The sequence below is a fragment of the Netta rufina genome, assembly GCF_964035555.1.
Source record: "Netta rufina genome assembly, chromosome: 21".
NCBI classification, from domain to species: Eukaryota; Metazoa; Chordata; class Aves; order Anseriformes; family Anatidae; genus Netta; species Netta rufina.
In genome coordinates this window covers 7707391-7729464 of record NC_140145.1, presented here as the reverse complement: position 1 = coordinate 7729464, position 22074 = coordinate 7707391, and the positions used below count along the sequence as shown (strand labels likewise).

At 53.3% G+C, this 22074-nt stretch overlaps 1 protein-coding gene across 3 annotated transcripts in view; it reads left to right on the top strand.

The window, feature by feature from the left end:
* Positions 1 to 10648: 10648 nt before the first annotated feature.
* The window catches only part of SSH2 (slingshot protein phosphatase 2), a 46795-nt gene continuing 35369 nt past the window's right edge, over positions 10649 to 22074 (top strand). The window contains exon 1 of one of the 3 annotated variants that reach the window (XM_084299570.1): positions 10649 to 10781. In XM_084299570.1, coding sequence (XP_084155696.1) covers positions 10726 to 10781 — 56 coding nt within the window. In that variant the 5' untranslated portion in view covers positions 10649 to 10725. Of the gene's footprint in view, positions 10782 to 12439; positions 12902 to 18186; positions 18208 to 22074 lie in introns of those variants that run through there. The other 2 variants (XM_084299571.1, XM_084299569.1) reach the window with 2 other exon arrangements.

Here is a 22074-nt window from a genome sequence, read left to right as displayed (position 1 = left end):
TTTTGGGACCAAATCCTGGTTGTGTTCTCCTTATCTCCCGCTGACGTTGTGTGCTGTACCGTAGGGTTTGGCCCAACATCAGAATATTCTGAGAAGGATGGCCACATTCATAAACACTCTGCTCTCTGGTTTTAAGAAGTCCCTGTAGCCCTCACGAGCTGAGCTGGGTTCTGTGAGTTAGCGGGAGTATCACAGGAGGTGCTACTCTTTTCGTTTTAATTGGGATTGTTTTGTATGGAGACGTGCATTCTTGTACGTGCCAGTTTCAGTTGCTTCAGGAAGAACTTGTTTCGATTAAATGCTTATATCTGAAACCCAAACAAATACTGGAAGTCATCTGATCGAATGGTGACAAGTATTAATGGTGACAGGTATCAGTGGTGTTTTTGTAATGTAGTCGTAGTCTCAACAGTAGACCTCTTGAAAGCTTTTTCTCCTACCCTTTAAGCCATCAAAAGAATTATTTCATCTAAACTTAAAATAAGCCACCTCAGTATATAACTGGGTAACTTGTCCAGCAGCGGGAGCACTTTCATGGCTTAAAATGTTGCAGCCAAACCATCTGAAAGGAGTGAGATTCCCTCCAGGGGGAGTAAAGGAGAAGTGAAGGTGAAGTAGTTCTCCCTTCGTGAGCTCTTTGGCTGTTACAGTTCTTTGCTTAATGCCATTTGCATGGGTAGATAACTACAAAAGCTGTCATTTTTAGTATTTAAAGGGCTTCAAAAAGATGCGGGCCTTGGTTTTGGGACCAACTTGGATGAAAGAAAAAGCAGTCGTGGTTGCACATTCCCATGACTTCAGCGTAGTCCTGCAATTGCTTGGCTCAGGGAAGGTGACTGTTCTGTTCCCTCCAGGCTCCTACCCTTAAATGATGATTTAAGAATCGCTGTTTCTTCATTTTACAGCTTTCATGACTGTTAGGAAAGCTGGAAAACACAATTCCCAAAGGCTCAGACTGAACTCAGCTAATCTCTTAATTTTAATTTCTCTCTTAGCCTTCCAGCAGTCACAAGATCAACTCATGACCTGTCTCAGTATACATAATGTATTGGAGGGGATGGGAGGCGTTTCATTGTTGTGGGCACTTAGCAACAATGGTAGGTTAGGGCTGAAACAAACATTTCTTCTTTTAATATACTTGAAATAACTTCCTAGGGTAGGAAATGACAACCTGCTGCTATGTGATGATCTGAACTCAGTGACTCCTGTGGCTGGGGTCAGAGAGCTAACCAAAGCCAAGATCCTTCGTAAGGAAAACACGGGGATGGGTGTGAAATGTGTTTGATTACAGTGGGATAAAAATAAGGGTCAAACGTGGTAAGTCATCAACCTGAAGTCCTGCTGTGGAGGAGCAACAGATGTCTGTAAACAGCTCTTGAGTAAGTTTATCTAATCCCCGGCTTTCAGGGGAAGGTAGCAAGTAGTAGCTGTTAAAAAATCCAGCAACCGATCTAAAATATCCTCCACGGCGGCAGAGAAATGTGTTTCAAACATGAGCGGAAACTTGCAGGTAGGTACCTCAAGAAAGCCTGCAGCAATTCGTGTATCCAGGCGCTGACCTGTGTGTGCTCTTTGAGGGCTCACACCACAGACACTGTGATTGCACGGACTGGAGCCTGACAGAGAAGGGAAAGGAAGTGTGTGGAAACGGTGTTTGAGCTTCAACCTGCTGCAGGCAGCAGTCAGATGACGTGACGAGTCTGCACTTGCCTCTTCCTTGGGGTTTGCTGGCACGAAGGGAGCATCAGCACACAGCTCAGCCCGTCCTCTCCTCTAGCAGCACCAGCCCTCGACGTCTGCTCTGCCGGGAGCTCTGCTCCTTCCTTTAGGATGCTCTTAAGAGTGCTTCTGCCAGCACCATCGCAGACAGGGTGAGGAGTTTTCTGCTCCGAGTTACGATCTGCTTAAAGGTTTTCCCTGAGAGGTGTTAAATATTAGAAAGAGAGCTCGTGTGTGCTCTGCCACTGGCAAACTTCTGTGCTCTCTGGCCGACTGTTTTGTACTGATGCAAAGCGAAATGGTTTGGTTCTGTGCTTGAGGGAGATGCTAGGGGATAGTGAACAAGCACCTGATCTTTACAAAGACCTCGCTCTGTTACTGAAAATTGCAGCAAAGTGTTACTGCAAATACCTGGCGCTAGGACAGTAGGTGAAAACCAGTTTGGCTTTCCCTACTCTTCAAATTTTTCAGGATTTTTCCAGAACCCCTTAGCCCTGCTCCCAGTGAAGCCCAGGAGGGTCACTGCACCCTGCCATAGCTGTCAGCACTCTTGTCGTTTTGGGGTGAAATCCCCAAATTCTTAGCACGAGTCCATGTTCTTGCTCTGCAGCTCCTGACCAAGCCAGTCCTTGTCACCTAATTCTTGGTTAATGAGACTAAGACGGAGCTACTGCACAGGCAGGTGTACCGAACGACCTATTTATTACGTTTATTGCCCTCGTAACTACCTTCCAGACGTTTTTATTAGCTATCTGGAAGCTGTACAGGGCCTGCTCCTCTCTCCTGTCCCCACTCTTGTTGCTATCACATGGAACTGCCTTAACGAACCCCGTGCGTTAACAACCTCTGCATCACCCCAGCGTCATTAAAGCTCACCTAAAATGCAGCGAGCTCTGAGTTGTGCTTACACCAACCTGCTTCATACCGTCCGGTTTTTGTGTGCCCCGTGCCAGGGTTGCAGGGATTCAGCATCTTTGTTTTGCTGACAAACGACATCCCCGGGGCAGCAGCGGGCTGCAACCTCTGCTGGCTGCGCTGCCAGAACCTCTCGGTTGCAGTTTGTGTTTGTTGTGTTGAAATGGTGCCTCTGCTTCCCCGCGAGCTGTGCGCTCACCACTTGGCACACCTTGGAGCAGCACTCGCTGCCCCAATGCAGCCTCTGAGGCCGCACAGAAGCTGCTGAGAATAAAATTGAGCCTGCAGTGCTCCCCGGCCAGGCTGCCGGGACTTCCGAGGAAATCTTTGCACTTTTATGGCCTGCTGCTGGGTCAGGCTAAAGTCCGTTTGCACAGGTAAAGCCACGGGGCCTGGTGTTCCCTGGGAGTGCCACAGAAAGTGGTTGGGCCCTGCTCTGAATTTGGGGCTTGCCACCTGAAAATGTTCTCTAAAAGTGCTTGTCTGCCCCGCCTGAGGGGGGAGGCTGCGTTACTTTTGCAGCCCACGTGTGCTTACCTTCTGCTTTGGTTTTCTTCTTTAGTCAAAGTAGTTCCTTCCAGGAGTGAACTGGGAAGGAAAACAAATCAGATTATTGCTGTGATAAGAGTTGGATGTGCCAAGGTGCCTCAAGGTTTCAAGCTGTGAGTAAATACCTTTTGTTTTAAGAGTGGAAGACGCCAATTTAATGCAGAAGCTTATGGTTAATTACTGCACAGAAGTTGTTTTCAGCTACCTTGATAGCAATGCATGGGTTTCCTTGTGCGAGGTGTGGAAGGTAAGCCAGCTTCTTTGATTTTTAAGCTGGGACTCCCTGCAGGCTCCTCACCACCCGAGGGTCACGGCAGATGTGTGTGGGTCCCTGGGAGGAGAGGAGGGACCGGGTGATTCCACAGCCACTGCACTTCAAAGGGCTCTCAGCATCCACACCAAGATGCGTGACTCTTTGCCATCCTGTGTCGGTTGTGACTGTGGGAGATGGGTATCGCTGCCATTTGGTGCTCCTGTGGCAGGCTCTGGTTATCTTCTATCACCTCTGGTTATCCTTAGAGCACATCTCTCACGTTAGAAGAGACTTTGAAAACCATGCGCTGCCCGTTCTGGCACCTAAACCTTCCTTGTGCTTCCTTTGCTTGCTGCCCCAGCTGCCAAACCATCATTTTGTCAGTACTTGAGCTACAGCTGGATCTTCTGGTGGGTCTGCAAGGCACTTTGTTAACTCCACATCTTGAGTAAGAGGGAGTTGCGTGTGTGGTGTGCAGAAGAGCTTGTGTTTATCCATGCCGGAGATTACTAAGCTCCTGTAGCACGAACCTTATCTTCAGAATGCATTTCCTGAATCCATCTTTCTGTCCTTCCTTTCGGTGACAGCTTAGTCTCTCCGTGGCACTTACTACAGCTGCTTGTGGAGAATGTAATACCAAGATAAAGAACTGCTCTGTTCATCTGCCAGCTCTGCTGACCGCTGGGAAAAGTTCTGCGGGCCACGCAGCACGATTCCTGAGAGCCTTCGTTCTGAGTGCCAGGTGTTTCATCACCAGACTGTGAGCAAAGGTATAGCAATTGTAGTAAAATCAGGTTTGTTAGATTGGTAACAGATACCTGCAGGGCTAGTTTACTGCAGGTTTGCTGTGGTTGCAGTGTGTTCAGGCCAGTCCGATTACATACCCGTGGTTCACAATAAGCAAGAAGAAGGCTTGAGACTCGATCCTCGTAGCTGAGGGATCAAGCAAGTCCGTATGAGTTGTTGCATTACCAAATTCCTAGGTAAACGCACGCTGCTATTGCAAGGAGCTTGCTCAAAATATGAAGGCTTACGAAAAGTCTGATAATTTGTCATTCTAAGTGTGTGAACGGAAGAGAATGAGGAACAACAAGGCAAGGACAAACTTGGAAGTAAGAGGAATGAAGGTGGGTCAGATCCTTCAGCTACCACGAGGGTCTGCTCAGCGCCGAGCAAGCCCGGAGCAGCTGCCCCCCTGCACTTGTGCTCCTCCTTCAGAGGTTACAAAGGAGGGGCTGACGGGGATTCCAGACGTTCTTGTGTCTCCTGCTGAGCATGAACCAGGTTCTCTGGGCCAGAGGAGTCTAAGCTGATGAAAGATTCCAGTGGTAAATAGAAAGGGAGACTCCAAAATAGCAGCTCTGGTCCCTTTCCTGGTAGGGTACCTTGGCAAGGCTTGAAAGTTACACGGCAATCCTTTGTTTTCAGCTCTGCGTGGATTTCAGGCACTCAAATGTATGGTGAGAATCCAGCAAGGGTTTCTGGACTTACTGCCATTCAGTGCTTTGGTATCTTTGCATCAAACACATTCCTTTCTAAAATTAGTTTAAAAATCAGGTTGTGCTTGACACTTCAGCGGATTTACCTGTTCCTTTTCTATAGGTCACTGAAATAGCACATTGCTGTTTCATCATCTCAGCCATGTCAGCTTGGCATTTCTTCTTTGCTGGACTCCAGGTAGTGCTGTAGTGGTTTGCAAGGCTCTGGGTTAGCTTTTCAGAAGCAGCACGGATGTTCGCATGGAGAGCAGCTTGCTGCATAAACAGGATGCTTTGCAGTTGCGTATCCAAAGAGCTACTTTTCTTGAAGGCTGCTCTGGAAATCGCATGAGTGCGTGTGGAAAGCAGCTCTCCAGGAAGCTCACCATGTTAAACATCCTTGCTGGGAGCAGGAGAAGGCAGCTGTGGGCAAGATGTTTCAGCAAAAGTCTCTCCGTGCCTGGCAGCGTCCAACATCAGCGCTGGTACCAGACCTTCAGCCGTGGCTGCTCGTGTCCCTTGTGCTTCCCCTTTGGTTCCAGTCCCTGCAGCTCCCTGTGCTTCTGCAGCTGTACAGCGGGTGTAATTGAGCCTTGACCTCTTTGTGTCAGACCCTCTGAGATTTAACGACAAGCAAACTGTACAAGGATTGGGTGTGGGTTTTGTGAGGGAAGGGTTTAATGAAGTGATAATATTGCAAAATAGGTGTTGAATTCTCAGCTGAGAAGCCTAATCATTGATCGTGATGGGCAACTGACCAAACGGGCTCTGAAAGCGTGGTTTTGTTCTGTCTGTGATGCTTATCGCCCTACCTCTGCTCCTGTCTGATTCTTTGCACAAGAACTGAAAACAGAAATACTCTTTGACAGCTTAAATAACCAAATTTAGAGTGTGGCTTCCTGTTCTGACTGGTTCTTCAGGATTCAAGTACAGTTTTGCATGCTTTCCCGGTTCCTGCCTCCCCCCTCTTTTTTTTTTTTCCTTCTCCAAACCAGATACAGGCTCCTTTCTCATTACTTTGCTGTATTTCCCTTGCTGTGCCTAACGTGCGAGTGTTGCCTTGGTGGGTGGCATGCCTCTTAGCGCTGGGAAAGTTCTGTTTCTTTACACAGTTTCTCCTCCTGCCCTGCGTGCGTTGGCTTGTTTATGACCACTGCTACCGAAATGGCTTCGTGTTGTGCTGATAAATGAGACGAGATAACACAGTTGTCTCTGGTTTTTGTGCTGCAAGGCGACTTCTCGCTGATGCACTTCTCCCTCCGAAGCGGGGCACCGGGGCAGCGGTAGGAGACCCGCACAGGAGGTGCTGCTATCAGAGGCTCAGTCTCTGCCTGCTCACAGGCTGGCTGCAGTGATTGAAGGCTCTCCCCAGCTAAGCCATCTGTTTGTGCTCCTAATCCGCTCCATCTCAGCTCGGACTGCTCACTACCGAGAGCTCCACATCCGCCGAGCCGTAGGATGAGTTAGCTGACCTCTCACCGGGAGAGAAGGCACACTACAGCCTTTGACTCCTGAACAGCTGCAGAGTCTAGCACCCCGTCCTTAAAATCTGCCTCGTAAGACCCTCTTTTCCCCACCAGGCCTGATGCCGAGACAGCTGCCTGTGTGGGGAAAGATCGAGTAGAGCTGCCGGTGAGAAAACAAAGCGCTGCGCCCCGCCTGCGCACACGGAAATGAACTCGCTACCTCTGATCTCTGCGGCTCTGCCTGTGCAGGGCTCTCGTGCTCATCTGCGGGCAGTGACGTGTTGTTTTCAAACTCCGACTTCTCACAACGACGGTGGAAACAGCTGCCCGGCAGGCCGGAGCAAACTTTCCGTACGTGCCGTGAAGGTGGCCGCGCGGGCACTGCAGCCGTGCATTTCCCAGGAGAGGGAGGATGTGATGGGGGGTGTTTGTCGAACACAGCAGCCCCAGAGTTTTTTCCATAACCTGGAAACGTGGGTCCAGGCTCTGCATTGCCTTACCTATTACACTGCTGCTAATAGGTCTAAATTCCATGCCTGGCAACATCCCGCTGTCCCTTTTACCCTGAACATGGCTAACGTTACAGCTGCAGCCCCTTCCACAGGCTCACCCTGCTGTGCTGGAGGAAGGGAAGACCGTGCCTTGCTTTTGCAGAGTACCTGGACTTTGGGCAAACTTAAAATAACACCTAACCCTTCTTAGCCACTGAAAGCAGTTTCTAGAGACATGATGATAACAGCTCATGTTCATCAGGGTGTTTTTGAATGAGGGAACTGAGAGCAGCAGAGGCTTGCTGGCATACAAACCGAAATGCAGAGGTGGCTGGGCCCATGTGGGGCTGCGTTACGAACCAAACGTGCCTGATAAGACAATCCCTGCTCCCACTTCAATCATCTTCATGCGAGCAGACGCCCAGCAAACCCCTGTGAGATAGGTGGGTGGGTTATGGTGACACCCACACCTCTGGGTGGTCTGACCAGAAGCAGCAATTCAGCCTTAAACTGTTAATCTTGGATGGCACCACCAGCTCCATTAACGCCCTCTTTGCATGTGGACACTGCGCTGATGACACCCTGTCCTGCAGCTTGCTTCTGCAACTGCCAAATCTGCAGATGCTAATGCAGAGCCTGACCAGAGAGCTTCGTGCAGTTTTCCTGATGGCTGGTGTAGCCAGGCCTCGGCTGTCCGAGGAGGATCCCATTTGCAAGCTGCCGGCCCCGTGTGGGACGTGGATGTACCCTGTTAGATCACTGCAAGGTGAAAATGCACAAGGAAGGTAAGGCAGGTGGGTGTACGCTGCTGTGACTGCAGCTTTGAGGTACAGACAGTGGGGATAATGATGGTTTTAGGAGTAAACTGCACCTTTTTCAGCCCTGCTGTCTGCAGAACAGAACACTAACAGCCAGGGCAAGAGACTCGTGTCTAGATTTTCTCCCTCCAGCCCCTTGAACATCCCTCCAGGGGCAGTTCTCCGGTCCTTCTTTCGAAGTGCCTGGCCGTGCATCCTCAGCGCTCTGTCCTCATTTTTTATCGGGATGCTCCGTGCCTGGCTCTGCCTGCCCGCACGGCCGGTGCTTGGCTTTCCAAAGGTCCACAGATGGGTCCCTTTATGGTGTCTTACACCATGCATCTAGCTGGAGCTGATGAGTCTGCGTGGTGTTCAAAGGTTAGACGGAATCCTTGCTGCCCGGTGAGAGCGATGTGGGGCCGAAATCACAGACTGGGGGCTTGGTTACTGCCTGGCCATGCGGCAGCGTGGTGGCACTGATCCTGTGGCCTCCCCAGGAGTGTGAATGCCGACCCACAGCTCGGCCACGCGGTGCCCTTTCCCCCCCCCCGCAGCAAAATGTAATTTCATGCAGCGGGCTGGGAAGCGCCTGAGACCCCGGACGGATTTATTTCCAGCTTGTCACGCCGTGATTAATGCCTGGGCTCACATGCCCTGTGCGGCACGGCCGTGCTTTAGGCTCTTACCTGTCATCGCTGCGATTTCGTGCGCTTCGATCTCCTCATGCATTCACCCCAGCAGAGTGCAGCCGCTCACAGCACCGAGCGGTTCCTCGGCTCTCGTGTCCCTCTGCCTTCGTCTCCATCCCCTCGAAGCCCCTTCGTGCTGCCCCAGCTCCTCCCGCAGGCTGGTGGGCTGACGCTTCAGCTCTTGGATGAAAATAACGCGTAAATGGGCACCGGGAACCGAGGCACCGATCTGATTTACTCTGCCTGACGGCAGGGCCACTCTCGGGCTAATATTCCAGTCTTTGTGGCAACAAACCCAGACTGAAAGCCCTTTTATTAGGATGGATTTCAATATGCGGACTTTCTGAGCGTTTCCCACTCCTGCTTTCTGAAGTTTCTGAAAGGAAAGAGCTGGGATATTCCTGTCTCCATTTGGTCTCCTAGCATATGGAGGCGCAGTGCTTGTGTCTGTGTTAATCCCGGGCTCGTTCATTTGCAGCCCCATTAGCCAGCTGTTAGCTGAGCCGAGAGGACTTCCACATAAGAATAAGGAGAGTTAATCACCGCGCTTGTTTTTAGCAGTTTTGAGGGCTTGCCTTTGTGATGCTAGTTGCAGGTAACAAGCCTGACATCTCTCTGGGCTCTATTTAAACGCAGTTGTTTTTCCACAATGCTTGAATAAAGCCCTTCAGTTGTTAATTAGAATAGAGGAGAAGTTCTGGGCTTGTTTTTCAGTCTCTGAACGTGTGGTATGCGTTACTACCGATGGGAGGTTCCTGCCAGTCTCTTGACCTCTGGAAGGATTGAGTTACCCTCCATTTCTCTAATGCTCTGATTTTTTCCATCGCTTCTTGCAGCTCACTTCATTTCTGTTCAGCAAAATGACTTTTTTTGGCACCGCAGCGAGCTGGCACGGCGTCTTCTTTACAGCTGCGAGGAAGAACTGTTACCAGGGATGTGCTCTGGGCTATATGAGATGACGTTGCTTGAATTAATGCAGCCCAACCATGTCCTAGCAGAACTTGCAGAATCACGAGTTCTGCCGCTTCGTCTTCCCCTGGGACCGCTGGGAGCGGGGCTGGCGGGGACCTTTCAGTGGGACCTGGGGCTGTTGCCACCACTTGTGTCACTTTTAGAGCTCCTCTGCCCTTTGCAAGTTTTAGTTGGAAACAATCCCTAGCTGAAGCTGTCTTTTGGCCTCTAGTTCTGCTCCCTGATCATGCGGGCAGTTCTGCAGTGATGCCCTGGCAATAATTCCTTTTTTTTTTCCCCGTTGGGGAGGTGTTAGGACTAACACTGTGCTCCAAACCCAGGGAGTTTGGATGGCTGCCTCCATCCTCACCGCGTTTAAACCCGCTCCTTGCAGTGCCAGCTCTCTGGTGCCATGTTACCACCCTGAGCATGTGCACCGCCCGAGAATAGCATCTTGTTTGTGTCCCCTTGGGCTGGGACAGCCTGCATTGCATGGGAAGGGGAAGGCCGAGCGAACCTCCAACCCTTCTCCCTTGTTTTCCTCCGCACGAAGCAGGGGGTGCAGGACGCAGCTGGGCTCTTGGGCTGGTGTGTGCGGGGCTGCGTGGGGCTCCTGGTGGAAAACTGCACGGAGGTGGTGGAAAAATCCCGGGCAGTGGATGAGGTCTGTGGGCAGGAGCCTCCTTTCTGCCCTACAGGTGCTGGAGCTGGGCATTAAATAGCTTCGGGAGGTGGCTGCCTGGCTCCTGGGCTGGCAGGTCCCTGAGCACCATGCTTCCAGCCACCACCGCCTTGCCCTGCCTCCTGCGGGCAAGGAATCGAGGCTGATCCACCGCCTGCCTTCCACAAACCCCATTGGGGTGCTGCAGGGGGGCTGCAGGGCACCCTAAAGCCCACCCAGCCCTGGCCCCACAGTGCCACCAGCCTGCATTGCCCACCCAACCTGACCTTGGGCACCAAGGGAGGGACCCCCACAACCTCAAACGAGGGTGTTCCGGCCTCAACCTGACCGAATGAGGAGAAAAAACCCCAAAACCCCAAAAACCGCCCTAAAACCACCACCCCCGCTGCCCCCGCTGCCCCCAGCCACGTGCGGTTGGGGGGCGTGGCCACATCAGAAGGGGGCGTGGTCACACCAGAAGGGGGTGTGTCCGCACCAGGAGGGGGCGTGGCCACCACGAAAGCGAGTGTGGCGGGGGCGTGGCCAGCCTAGACGGGGGCGGGGTTATGGGCGTGGCCAGGCGGGGGGGCGTGGCCGCCCCTGCGCAGTGCGGCGGGGAGCGGCGCGGCGCGGAGCGGGGGCAGCGGCGGCGGCGGCGGCAGCGGCTCCCCCCCCCCCCCCCCCCTTCAATACCCCCCCCATGCCGCGGGGCCGGGCGGAGCAGCGCGGGGCGGCCGGGCCGCTGGTGGCGCCGCGATGATCCCCTACTTCTCGGACAACGCCGTCATCTCGCAGGGAGCCATCGCCCAGCTGTGAGTAGCAGCACCCGGGGAGGGGGGGGGGTCCCCGCTGGGGTCCCCGGTGCCGGTTCCCTCCTCCTGTCCCCGCTTTGTCCCCGCTCCGTGCCCCCCCCTCCTGCTCCGTCCCCGTCTCTCCGAGCAAACTTTTCTCTTTCCGGCAGCCGCGGCTCGTCCCGGGGCTTTCCCACCGCCCCCGCTCGGTGCCCGCAGGGGCTCGTTCCGGGGAGCGCTGAGCCCCGGGGTGCTGAGCACCAACATCGCTCAGCACCGGGGTGCCGGCCCCAAATCGCCTCCTTTACCCCGTGGGCTGTCCGGTAGCAGTGCTCCGGGCAGCACTTCGGCTCGGTACAGGGTTGTGGGGTTGCTTTGGGGCGGTGGGGGAGTTTTTAGGGAGGCAGACAGCGCGGTCAGGTCCTGCTTGAGGCTTCTCTGCCGCTGGTTTGTCCCATGGAGCCATCATAAAAGGTTTAAAGGTAGCAGGAGAAAGCACCGGGGGTCCCATGGGGGCTGCGTGCCTCTATCCAGGAGCCCTGGCAAAGCCCCGAGCTGCACGGCGCTGCCCAGCTCGCAGTAGGGACCCCTGCTTGTGCTCGGGGTGGAAACCCGTCCCAGGACTCCGTGGCCTCTTTTTGGAGCGCAAGCAATCCCTGCTGCGTTGGGTAATCAGCTAAGTCTCTCTGAGCCTTTCATACCTGACCCAAAATGCTTATAATTGGTCTTTTTTTTTTTTTTTTTTTCTCCCCGCTCGCGGCGGTGCCTGTAAGTGTTCCAGCTCTCCCTGCGGTTGCTGATAATGAAGGTTTAGCAGCGATTTACCTGAGCTGTTCTGTAGGAGCAGGAATGCAAATTGGCCGTGCCCCGGGCTTTGGGAAATAAAAACACTTCTGCGATTGTGGGGAGAAAACCCCAAACCCCAATGAACCCGCTGTAGGCTGAAGCCCTGCCTCACAGATTGGTGGGGTTTCCCGAGCTCTGTCAGGTAGCTAGGTAACAATTTCAGTGCTTTTAAGGTGTTTGCTCTACACGCTGCTCAAACACTGAACGCAGGCTTTGAGGCCGTCCGGAAAGGGACGGAAGGAGAGGGGAAACGGGGCGCTGGCAGCCCCAGCTCCCACCTGGGCGCAGGGCGCACCCGTTCCTCCTCTGGCTGGGGAGATAACTGGGTTATCGGGGAGCTCACACCGTCCTTTGCCTTTCCTGCAAGGAAAGATTAACAAGCGTGAGAGTGACAGAGCTTTTAGCCCACGCATAAATGTCTGCACGAGGCTGGATTAATATTTTGAGAGCGGTCTCAATCAGGACAGTGTCCGGGGCTGGCACAAGAAGGACCTGTTTTTAAATTTACACTGCTCTAATTACAGGTTCCTAAAGGCTGGGTAATATCAGGCGTCCTGATTTCCTTGTGGGCAAGACCTAAAAATCTAGATTTTGTTCCTTTTGAAAGTTATTCTCTGCGGAACGAGGAGGACGTCGGCGACCCAAATGTTGTCGGGAACTTGTGTTTCAGTGTTCTTTAGTAGTTGTATTTGGCTGGTCAGCTCTGGCTTTCAGAGATCAGCACAAATTGCTCCTGTGTTGACGCTTTTAGCCACTAACATGGTCAGCTGCCCTGGGTCTGATTCATTTCAGGTTCACAAGGACTCAAATCCATATCAGAGGGACTTGGGTTTCTCCAAACGCTCAGGATTTACGGTTGTAACTTGTTCCAGAAAGTCTTGCTACTCTGGGTGAACCTAGTGGGACTTCTGCCGATTTCCTGGCTTTATTTTTGTGTGGGATTCAGAATTCGCTTTGGTCTAATGAAACCCTAAAGCAGCTGATGGAGAGATAGAAGGAAAAAAGCCAAACTTCAGACATCCTGTGAATACCAGAGAATTTTTTAGCAGAAGCAGCCTGGAGAGATTGCCGCAGATCACTTCTTCCTGTCTGCAGCCGCTTCCTTTTTCTCGTGCCAAGTTCTAGGTATCTAACTCGCTGCTGGTGCCCCTGAAGTGCTTTTTCCGTGGCCCTGTGATAGCGCTGCTCCTCGTGCCAGATTCCTCTGCCACCCGGTTCCCCTCTTTGTGGCGGTGGCAGGGAAGGGTTACCCACTGCGAGGGCACCAGGACAGCCAGCAGTGCCTGAGGATGTTGGTGGGTGCCTGCCCTTGCTTTCAAACCCCAGCACCCAGCTGTGGTTTTTAAATCCCTTGGGATTTGGGCGCGTTTTGGGCTGCGTCCTGCGCCTTGAAGCAGCTCTGGGAGCCCACGCCGAGCACGTGTTGGAGCGCTCTGAGTGTTTACTACTGCATCCCCCGACGCTCCTGGAGCCAGATGGATCTGAAAATGAACACGCTTGCTGCTTTCCCTGCTTGCTTCATCCCAGCCTGTGTCCTATTATAAGCCGTTAACTGAGAGTTTTTACAACGAGTATTTTAAACATTGGGGGACAAATGGAAGCAGCACGGGTAGTTTATTCACAGCGTCACGGGTACGGCTCAGAGCTCTTAAAAAAAAGAGAAGTAAAAGCCAGAAGTTTATCAGAACGCTTTTCAGCAGAGGGTTAAAGGTAGCCACAAAATGTTGCTGCAGGCTTGTTGTCCCCCAAGAACCACTCTTCCCGTAAGCAGCAGCCCTCCGCTGGGGTGTGAAGAAGCGGCGTGACGCCGTAAGAGGAAGCTGCAGGTGATTGTGGGCAGCATCACCGCGTGATACGGACCCGTTTTATCGCCGCCACCTCACCGCACCGTGTCCTTGTGCCCGGGTCCTCATCCTTCTCCACCCTGCCGTTCACTTTCGTCTTCAAAGCCCTGCGGCTGCGCCTCGGTGCTGTGAAGTCCCGAGGGCACCTCGCTTGAAGCTGTGCCACGTGCCCCACCAGGATCCTCGCTGAGTGCATGGCCACCGGTGCTGCTCTTTGGAGAGCTCTTTATTTATTTATTGCTGCACGGGAAGCTTTACTTTTTCCCTGCTCGTGATGTTCCTGCTGCCAAATGCCCTGTTCGCTCAGCAATTAGGCTGCCGTCCTCGGAGCAGCGTGCTATTGGAAATCTTTAATTGCCCCTGTAGCTCCCGAAGTACTTTAGCATTGTGCTGAGAATCGGCGATACTTCAGGTTTGAAGAGATGATGCTCGGAAAGCCGGTGTGTGCAGCTCCAGGGGACGGCCCCAAACCCAGCAGGGACACGGAGCAGCATTCGGGCAGCCCCTGGGGGTCCAGCCTGGCCCCTTGCCCCTGGGCACAGCACCTCGTGTAGGGCTTCCCACTGCCCTGCAGGGCTGCCAGCCTTCTCTCATCTTCCTTCCTCTCGCCCCGATAACAAATATGACGTGTAAAAGGTCCCTTACTACCTGCTGAGTACTAAAAGCCGTGCAAATAAGCTGTGGTAATTGGGTAAAAGTAGCGTGCTGCCTGCTCCGGGCTGATCATTAACCCAGGCAGGGCCCTATTGTTCATAACTACTTTTCCTGTTTGGCTTTTCCTTTTATTCCCCTGGAAGCTACGGGTGTTTGTCTCGCTGAGCCTTCCTGGTAGGGGGCAGGGAGAAGGATGGAAGGAGGTTATGGGATGAGGTTGAGGGATGGGAGAGGTTATGGGATGTAAAAGCAAAACTTGGGCAGCACACGAGGGTTCCCCACACCACCCAGCAGCTCTGAGGTGGGATATTTTATGGGGGAAGCCCCCGCAGGGCTGCCCAGCTCCTGCCAAACAGGCTGCGAGGGGCAGAGGTTGCCTCTGAGATGGACTCCCCATCGTCCTGGAACTTCTGCAGATGCTCCTTGTCTCTGGAAATGCTTGGGATTTTTTGCAGGATTACGAAGCAGAAGGACCCGGGGCGAGATTATCAGCAGAAAAGGACCTTTTGGGGCCGCTTCATAGGCTGCCTGGGATTTTTCCACAGGACTCTACTTCCTCGTACCTTTATCAGACAGCCCCTGGCTAAAATATTGCTTCATTGTTTTTTAAACAACTTCAGGCAAACTTTCTCGAAACGTTGCTCCCGACCAGTGCTTGCAGGGTCAGAGAGAGTTTAAAACCCCGCATCCCGCTCCGCCACGGGCTGCGGAGAGCTGCCGCCTCCTCTGCATCGGTCTGGCAAACAGCATCCAAGTTATCAGCCCGTATGGGCCTAAAACTAGTTCAGCAAATATTTTTTCTCCAGTGTAATGGCTGTAATGTGTCCAGAGCAACTCCAGCTTGAGTTTCCAGCCCCGGCGCCCCGGAGCAGCTAGCTGAAGGCTCCCAATTAATTCCCCAAATGCAAGGGGGTGAAATTCCCCCGCTGCCCTTCAGCCTTGCACGGCTGTGCTTTTGGTGATGTGTCCGGCAGCCAGCCCCTTGCTTTGCCTGCTCGTGTGGGCCGGGGCTTTAATTTAGCAGCTTGGAAGTAACTGGAGACCGGGAGCGGTGGCTCCGCAGCCACTTGTGACTGCCGGGGGGGATTAGCCAAGTGCTTTGCGACAGGGAGAAGCCTTCTGGTTCAAGGACACCAAGCAGTCGCAGCTGGGGAGGAGAAAACCCTGTAGGGGCGAATAAAACCTCGTCCATATCCCAGTATCAGCTGGGGCTGAGGGTGCTGGAGCAGCCCAGCCTGCGAGGGTAGGGTCAGCGCCTCTTGGAGTTGGCAGCTTTTCCCATTTGGGCATTTTTAGGGATATTAAGGCCACAGGCTCCTCGTTCAGAGCATTTTTCTTGTTTATCCCGTACTTATCTGGCCCTCCTCAGCCCTTTGGAGTCTGTCGGTGTATTTGTAATAAGCCATTTAAGAAGCGTGCTTTTTCTCAAAACACCTTTGTTACAAGTAGGCTAAACCCGCGGGCTGCTGAACCAGAAGTGATTTAGCCCTTTCTGTAAACAAACGATCTTTGTCACTTCACAGTGAAGCCCTCTGCTTGCCTGCACGCTTCCCACAACGGCTGGACGAGGTCCGTGCCGTCCCCCAGCGTGTGCTTCCTTGGCTCTGGGGTCTCGGTGACTCCTGTGTTGGGTTTACACGGGGAAACTCCAGGCTTCTCCCTGGGGAGGTGCAGGTTTGTCACAGCTGGGTTCTGGCTCTGCAGTCCCAGAGATGAGCTGGGGTATGTCTGTCCTTTGGTCCAGCGCTGCCTTGAAGCGCCCTGGCTCCGTGGGCAGGGACCCGGCCCTACAGAGGACTGCTGGGGTGAGCTGAGCTTGGGGTTAACTTGGGTGAGTTTGGGATTCATTCGGGCGAGCTGAGCTTGGAGTGAAGCACCCTGACACCAGCACACAGGTGGCTTAGGAGCCGTCATCTGCTCTGCACTTGCCTCCTGCATTTAGAAATCACCTCCTTGCCGTGTCTGATGAGCTCCGGGGTGTCTCTGATCTCCTTGCACCTCCTTCTCTAGCATGAAGAGAACGGATTTGCTCGTCCAAGCCTCTGGTCTCCCCGCAGCCTCAGCCCTCGGGCCGCCCAGCAGGTCGCTTTGTGGCCAGCAGTGTCGTCACTTGGGCACGTTCAGCTCGCCGAGACGCCGGGCGGCTTTCCTGATGTCCCGGGGCTGATAAGAGGCTCCCAGTCGCAGGTGGGACTGCAGCGGCGTTATTCTGATTACCCAACGATAACCGACTCCGCCAGGCCATAATTTCAGGGGAACCTTCAGCTGCACACAGCTACAGATAAGAGAAGCTATCATCGGTTTCACCTTTGTCCTCTAAAACTTGGTCTGCTGGTGTCTTGCTTTCTTTACCTTGATGCTGGATTAAAATGAGCTCAGAGTTGTGCCCACACCCTTTCATTTTATTTTTTTAAAGCTCGTTGAGTGGCAGCGTGCGACGAGTTCGTCACTGGCCGGGATGATGATGATGATGGTAGTTTGGTGGTGGTTTTCCCTTTATTTACTTTGAAAAGGAGGAGGAGAAACCCAAACCCCAGCGGAAAGCGGCACAGCTGCATTCCTCCGTGTGTCGCAAGGACGGAAAGCCAGTTAGTCTAAATAAAAACAAATAATTTGTCAGCACCATCCCTAGCCCCCCTGCCGCTTTAGCACAGCGAGAAAGCTGCGGGAGAGCAAACGGAGGAGCGGGGCCGTGCCTCGTTAGCAGGCGGGGTGCTGAGTGCGGGAGAAACACCCAGCTGCGAGCCGGGCCGTGGGACATTTGGTGTGTGCAGGGAGCTGTGGGTTGCTGAGCACTGCCTGCGAATGTCAGGGCTGTTGGATGGGCCCAGAGGTGGGGGTTTTTGAGAGCAGGTCCCTCTGGCAGCAAGCAGGGAGGGAGGGAGATGTAGGGCGGGCTCTCAGCGCGGTGCAAAACCCTGACCCCACTGCAATGGTCCTGCTTTGTCCTTGGTTCCTTTAAGCACATCATGAAATGCTTTGCGGTAGTTGTTCACACTCAAAATTAAGCAAATATCTATCGTAGAGGCTCTTGAAAAGCTGTTTAAGAGCCTTTTCCCTAAAGTACGCTCTGTTCTTAGAGGCTTCTCCGGGTCCGCGCTCGGTGTTGCATTGATCTCGCTGCTTCCACGTGTGGTTTTTAAATGGGTTCTCATGTTTTTAGGAAATACGAGGCCCTGCGTTAAGAGCTACTGAAAATTGGCTGCCAAAGTGCTGAAAGTGCTAATTCTGATGAAATTTAGCACCTGATTTCGCAGGGATAAACACATCTGGAATCTCTGCTCTTTGAGTTCAAGCTCTTGTAAAATAAAACTTTATTTAATGGGTTTCCAGCCCGAGACCTAGTCAGCTAAACTTCACAGGGTTCTTGTGTTGAGTTAAAAACGCCTTAAAACACGTTGAAAAGAGGAGTGCTGACATCTCCTTTAGCTGGGAGTCACGGGAAGATATTAAGAGTAAGTTAATTTGCAGCTGTGCCGAGGAATCTCAAATGCAAAGCTGCTGCAGGGCCGTGCTTCGGGGCAATGCGTGCTGGTGTTGCCTTTTCTTTCCTGTTCTATGGGCAGATAGCACAAAACGTGCATGGTTCAAGTGATGCTGCTTATTATTTCAAATTTGCAAGGGTCTCTATAAGCACCTTGCAGTGCCGTTGGATGGTTTGAAGTTCACTTGTCTGCTCTGTAGAAATGTTCCAGCTCCTTTCCCCTCTCGTCCCGCCCTTCGTTTCAGCCTTTCTTTAGGCTCGGAGATGCAGCGGTGCTGTTGGACATCCCCCAGTCTGTCAGCTTCTGTTTAAAGTGGTGTATGGTGAGTGATTAATGGAAATTATTTCAGGAATAAAGGCCTCCTGGTAAGCCGATCCCTATTGAGAGAGCCAGAAGAAAAGCAGAGTCACAAGGGGTATCGTCTCCAGGAAGAGCTCGCCGCATCCGCGGGGGGAAGAGTTGGACTGGAGAGCAGTGCTGAGTCTGCATGTTGAAATGCGTCATAATTATATCTCAGGGTCTAATTTGGAGAGCTTTTCCTGCTCTCTCCGGATTGTCACTTACGCCAGCAGGACGTTGGAGTGCTGTTCTCTGCTCATTGCCTTCCCTTCTAATGGGGTGAGTTCTCCAAAGGCCGGGCTGCCCCGTTCCTCAGCACTGTGGGGTCAGGGAGCCTAAAGTGATGCTGCGTTTCCTCTTCGGTTTGCAGCTTTAAAACAAATCTCAAGTTTGTGTTGGCCTTGCTTATGTTAAGGACTCTCCCCCCACTTACATTAGCCTTAAAGAAAAGAAACAGATGCACGAAACTACTTAAACTTTAAAATGTTTGAGTCTGGCTATGATGCTTACTCACTGCTAACCAGCCCAAACTTCAGGCTGATATTTACAGCCCTGTTAAACTTTATTCCCTCTCAATTGTGGCTGAGCTATTCCCTAACACAAAGTCACAGATGTATTTGCAAATTGGTCCACCAGCTAGGCAGGTGAGCAGATCATTGCCCTGGTTATGGGCTGTATCAGCACAGCAGGAGCTCCAAGCACCTTCCAGTTCACATCAGCACCCACTGAGCAGCCACCCGCCGGGTTCCCGTCCCTCTGGAGCTGCTCACCACCCGCTGCCCTCTGTGCCAGCCCAAAGGGGCAGCCAGCTCTGAGCTGGTTTTGTTCTTCTTGCTGGAAGCTGTCATTTAGGGATCAAGGATGGGGAGGATGCAAGGAGAATGAGAGAAAATTGGAAGTGCTGAGTACTGCAGAAGTTAAAATACCGAACAAATAACTTCCTTGTATTATATGAGCGAAGTCCAACAGCCTCTTGAAGATTTGTGATGCTTTGGGGTAATCAAGCATCTGCTTGTTTTTAGCACAGAGGAAAGGCTTATTATTAGGCATTGATTTCTGTGCGGGCAGACAGAGCCATCCTTGTTTTGGTGCTGTGCTCGCAGGGGACCATTAACGTGCGGGCAGCGAGGCTGCCACCAGAGCTCCCCCAGCACAATTCCTCCGTGCTGGATGCTCACAGAGTTGAACTCCCCCAGGAGCCCCCAGGACTGGTGTTTATGGGACTCTGCGTCCCCAAAGTGCTGAGCATGCTTGGCCTAAATATAGCTGCCCCCAAAACCTGGGTGGTGCAGGATGGCGCGGTGACCTTAGGGTGTCTCGTGTGCCTTGGGTCACGGCAGTATTTAAAGCATCGGGGTCCTGGGGGTGGTGGGCTCACGGGCAGGGCTGTGGCAGCTGGGAGTGGTGCCACCACGTGTGTGGGGAGGTCTGGGGAGAAATTAGGGAGCTAAACGTGGATAGATGTGGTGGGAGAGCTTGTGTGTGCCCTGGGTGTTAGCCAGCTGCTGCAGAGGTGGTGTGGGGTGAGGGCGATCGGTGAGCACCGAGATAATTCTGGGGGGGGAGGAAGAAAAGATCAGCACGTGTCAGCCAGAGGGGCGCTTTTCGGGAGATAACTCATCAAAACACTTTTTTTTTTTTCCTTTGATCCTTGACGTGGCAGGTTCTCCTTATGATGTTTTCTCACGCTGATTAAAGTGTTTTTAAAGAACGTATTTCTGGAGGTGTTGGGTGGGTGCTGGGGGCAGGAGGAGCTGGCAGGATGGTGGTGTGGGGCACGAGGTGGTGCCCTCCGAGTGCGTGTTGGAGTCCGTGGGGCTCCATCTGGGAACGTCTTGACTTGGAGACCTGGAGGAAGCCCTTGGGGACTATCGTGTAAAGCAAATTCCTTTCGCAGCCTCGTTTCCTGCCCTGGTCTCTAGCCTAAAGCCCCGTGCACAGAATCGGGTTTCTGCTGTGAGCACCGAGTGCCCGGATCTCGCAGTCAGCACCCCGGTTGTGTTAGCTGCCCTTTCTGGTGCGTGAGCTCTGCTGGAGGAAAAATGTTTTGTGCTCCTCTGCTGCCCTGCATTCCAGAGCACGTCAGAGCCCTGCTTGCACAACTCGTTTTTCTCTTGCTTTGGGGGACTTTTCTTGCCCTCCGGGTGCATCCCCCGGAGCACAGCTGAGGACTTGAGGCTACCGGGGAACTCACGCAGGCTTTGACATCTGCAGCAGCTGGTGAATGATAAAACAACTCTGGGAACTTCTTCTCGAGTCTGCCTTACAACCCGCTTTACTTCCCTGCTGCAAATGGGTCAGTCCCCCTGCCCGTGAGGGAGCGCATCTGGTCGGTGCCCAGGGGATGTGGCTGGGGTGAGTTTCTCAGCCCAGAGCCGCTGTCTTTGGTGCCATCTCCAGTGGATGCCACTGCTCCGTGTTTCTGTTCCATGTAGCATGCAGGGCTTCAAAGGGGGCTGCCCTGCAGTTTGGCCAGAGCAAGAGAACCAGGAGGACGCCTGCTTTCCTCCAGGGGCTTGAGCTCTGGCTGCTGTGATGCTCTGAAGCAGGAGAGGTGAATGTGATGTCCTGCCAGAGGTGCAGGCTTTGCTGGCATGCCCTGGCTGCTCCTGCTCTGGAGGCTGCAGAAAGGTTTCTGGGGTTCAATTCAAACACACCTGGTGGCAAAGAAACACCGATGACACGTGGGCACGATGTTTTTTTCCAGCAGTGGCCTCAACCCGCAGGCTGTTAGCTCGGCAGGGTGCTGAGTGGGTGTCAAAACTCCCTGCAGCTGCGTTGGGTGACCCGGGGCTGCTGAGATCCCCTCTCTGATACTGCCTGAGCTGCTTGGTCTGTGCAGCCCAGGTGGCTGCTTTTTGCTTGCAAACACAGCCAGAATCATCAGTGCTCCCCTCTGCAAGGCTCCGTGTGTGCCATGAACCCCTCACTCGGAGCAAGCAGAGAGGATGCCCTTAGGGCTGTGATGCCTGTAGAGCTGAGGCTCGCACCCATCACCCCACCTTTGGGTATCTTCTGCAAACAGGAACTTGTCCTGGCTCTCAGCTCAGCCCCAGCAGTTGCCCGTCGTGGAGACCAAAGAGAGGGAGAAGATGGCTTGGCTAAGGCGAGAAGGGCTCGGTAGGTAGGTCAGCACAGACAAACTCCCGCGGGCATTGCAGCCCTCCCTGTGGTTGTGTCGGTGCAGTCGCAGCCGAGCTCTCTCCCCAGGGAGCCCCACCTTGGAGCAGAGGAAATGCCTGCAGACAGCCCTTTAAGGGGAGAGGAAAAAAAAAGTCACAAATGCAGATGTTGCTAAAAACGCAGCGTGCGTCAGGCGCTGGGGATGGGGAGGGTTCCCACGCTCTGTTTGTTTTCCTCCTTGGGCCGGTTCTGAAGTTGCAGAAGTGCTGAGTGGCAAGAGGCTGCCGGGCTGGAGAACCACTTCCCCTTTCTCTCCTTGCCCTCGGCGGTGTCACCTCTGTTGACAGCACCGCAGAGCCCTTTTCGGGAAGCCGTGGCCTTGTTTTGCTCTGCTCTGGGCTCGTTTCTGTTCTGAACCTCAGAGGGGCCCGGCCGTGTCTGTGCCTGCTGCCAGCTGCCCCTGCTAATACACACGGCAGCGCAGAGCGGTCCTGAGGCTTTTTCTTGCCTTTTCCATCTCCTGCTTCTTGTTGTGGGGTTTTTGTTAGTGATGGGTGCTGCTTTGCTTTTCCCAGTCCTGTGCATGAGGATAACCAGCTACCGTCACTGTTCACTGGACTTAAATTGTGAATCATTTCACCAGGCTCCATCACTCAGCAGAGCTTAAACTGGGAGCCAGGCATTGCCCTCCTCTACAGAAGTCACAAATACTGCTGTTGTAGGCAATAATTAAAACAAAGTGCTTTAAAAAACAGGCAAGGGAAAGAGGGAGGATGAAAACTGATGCACGGGTGAGCCGGAGGAGTTTGGGCACTGCTCTAGGCAGGGATGCTGGAGCTGGTGATGCTCTCGCCTGGAGGTTTGATGGAGCAGGACCCTCAGATCCCAGCTGTGCTGATGGCCCTGGGCTGGGGCTGGGGCTGGAGGAACTGGGGTTTCATCCCTCATGGGCGAGTGGGCACACAGCAGGCGATGCCGTGTCCCATGCCGTAGGGAAAGAGCCAGCTCCTGCCTGCTTCAGCA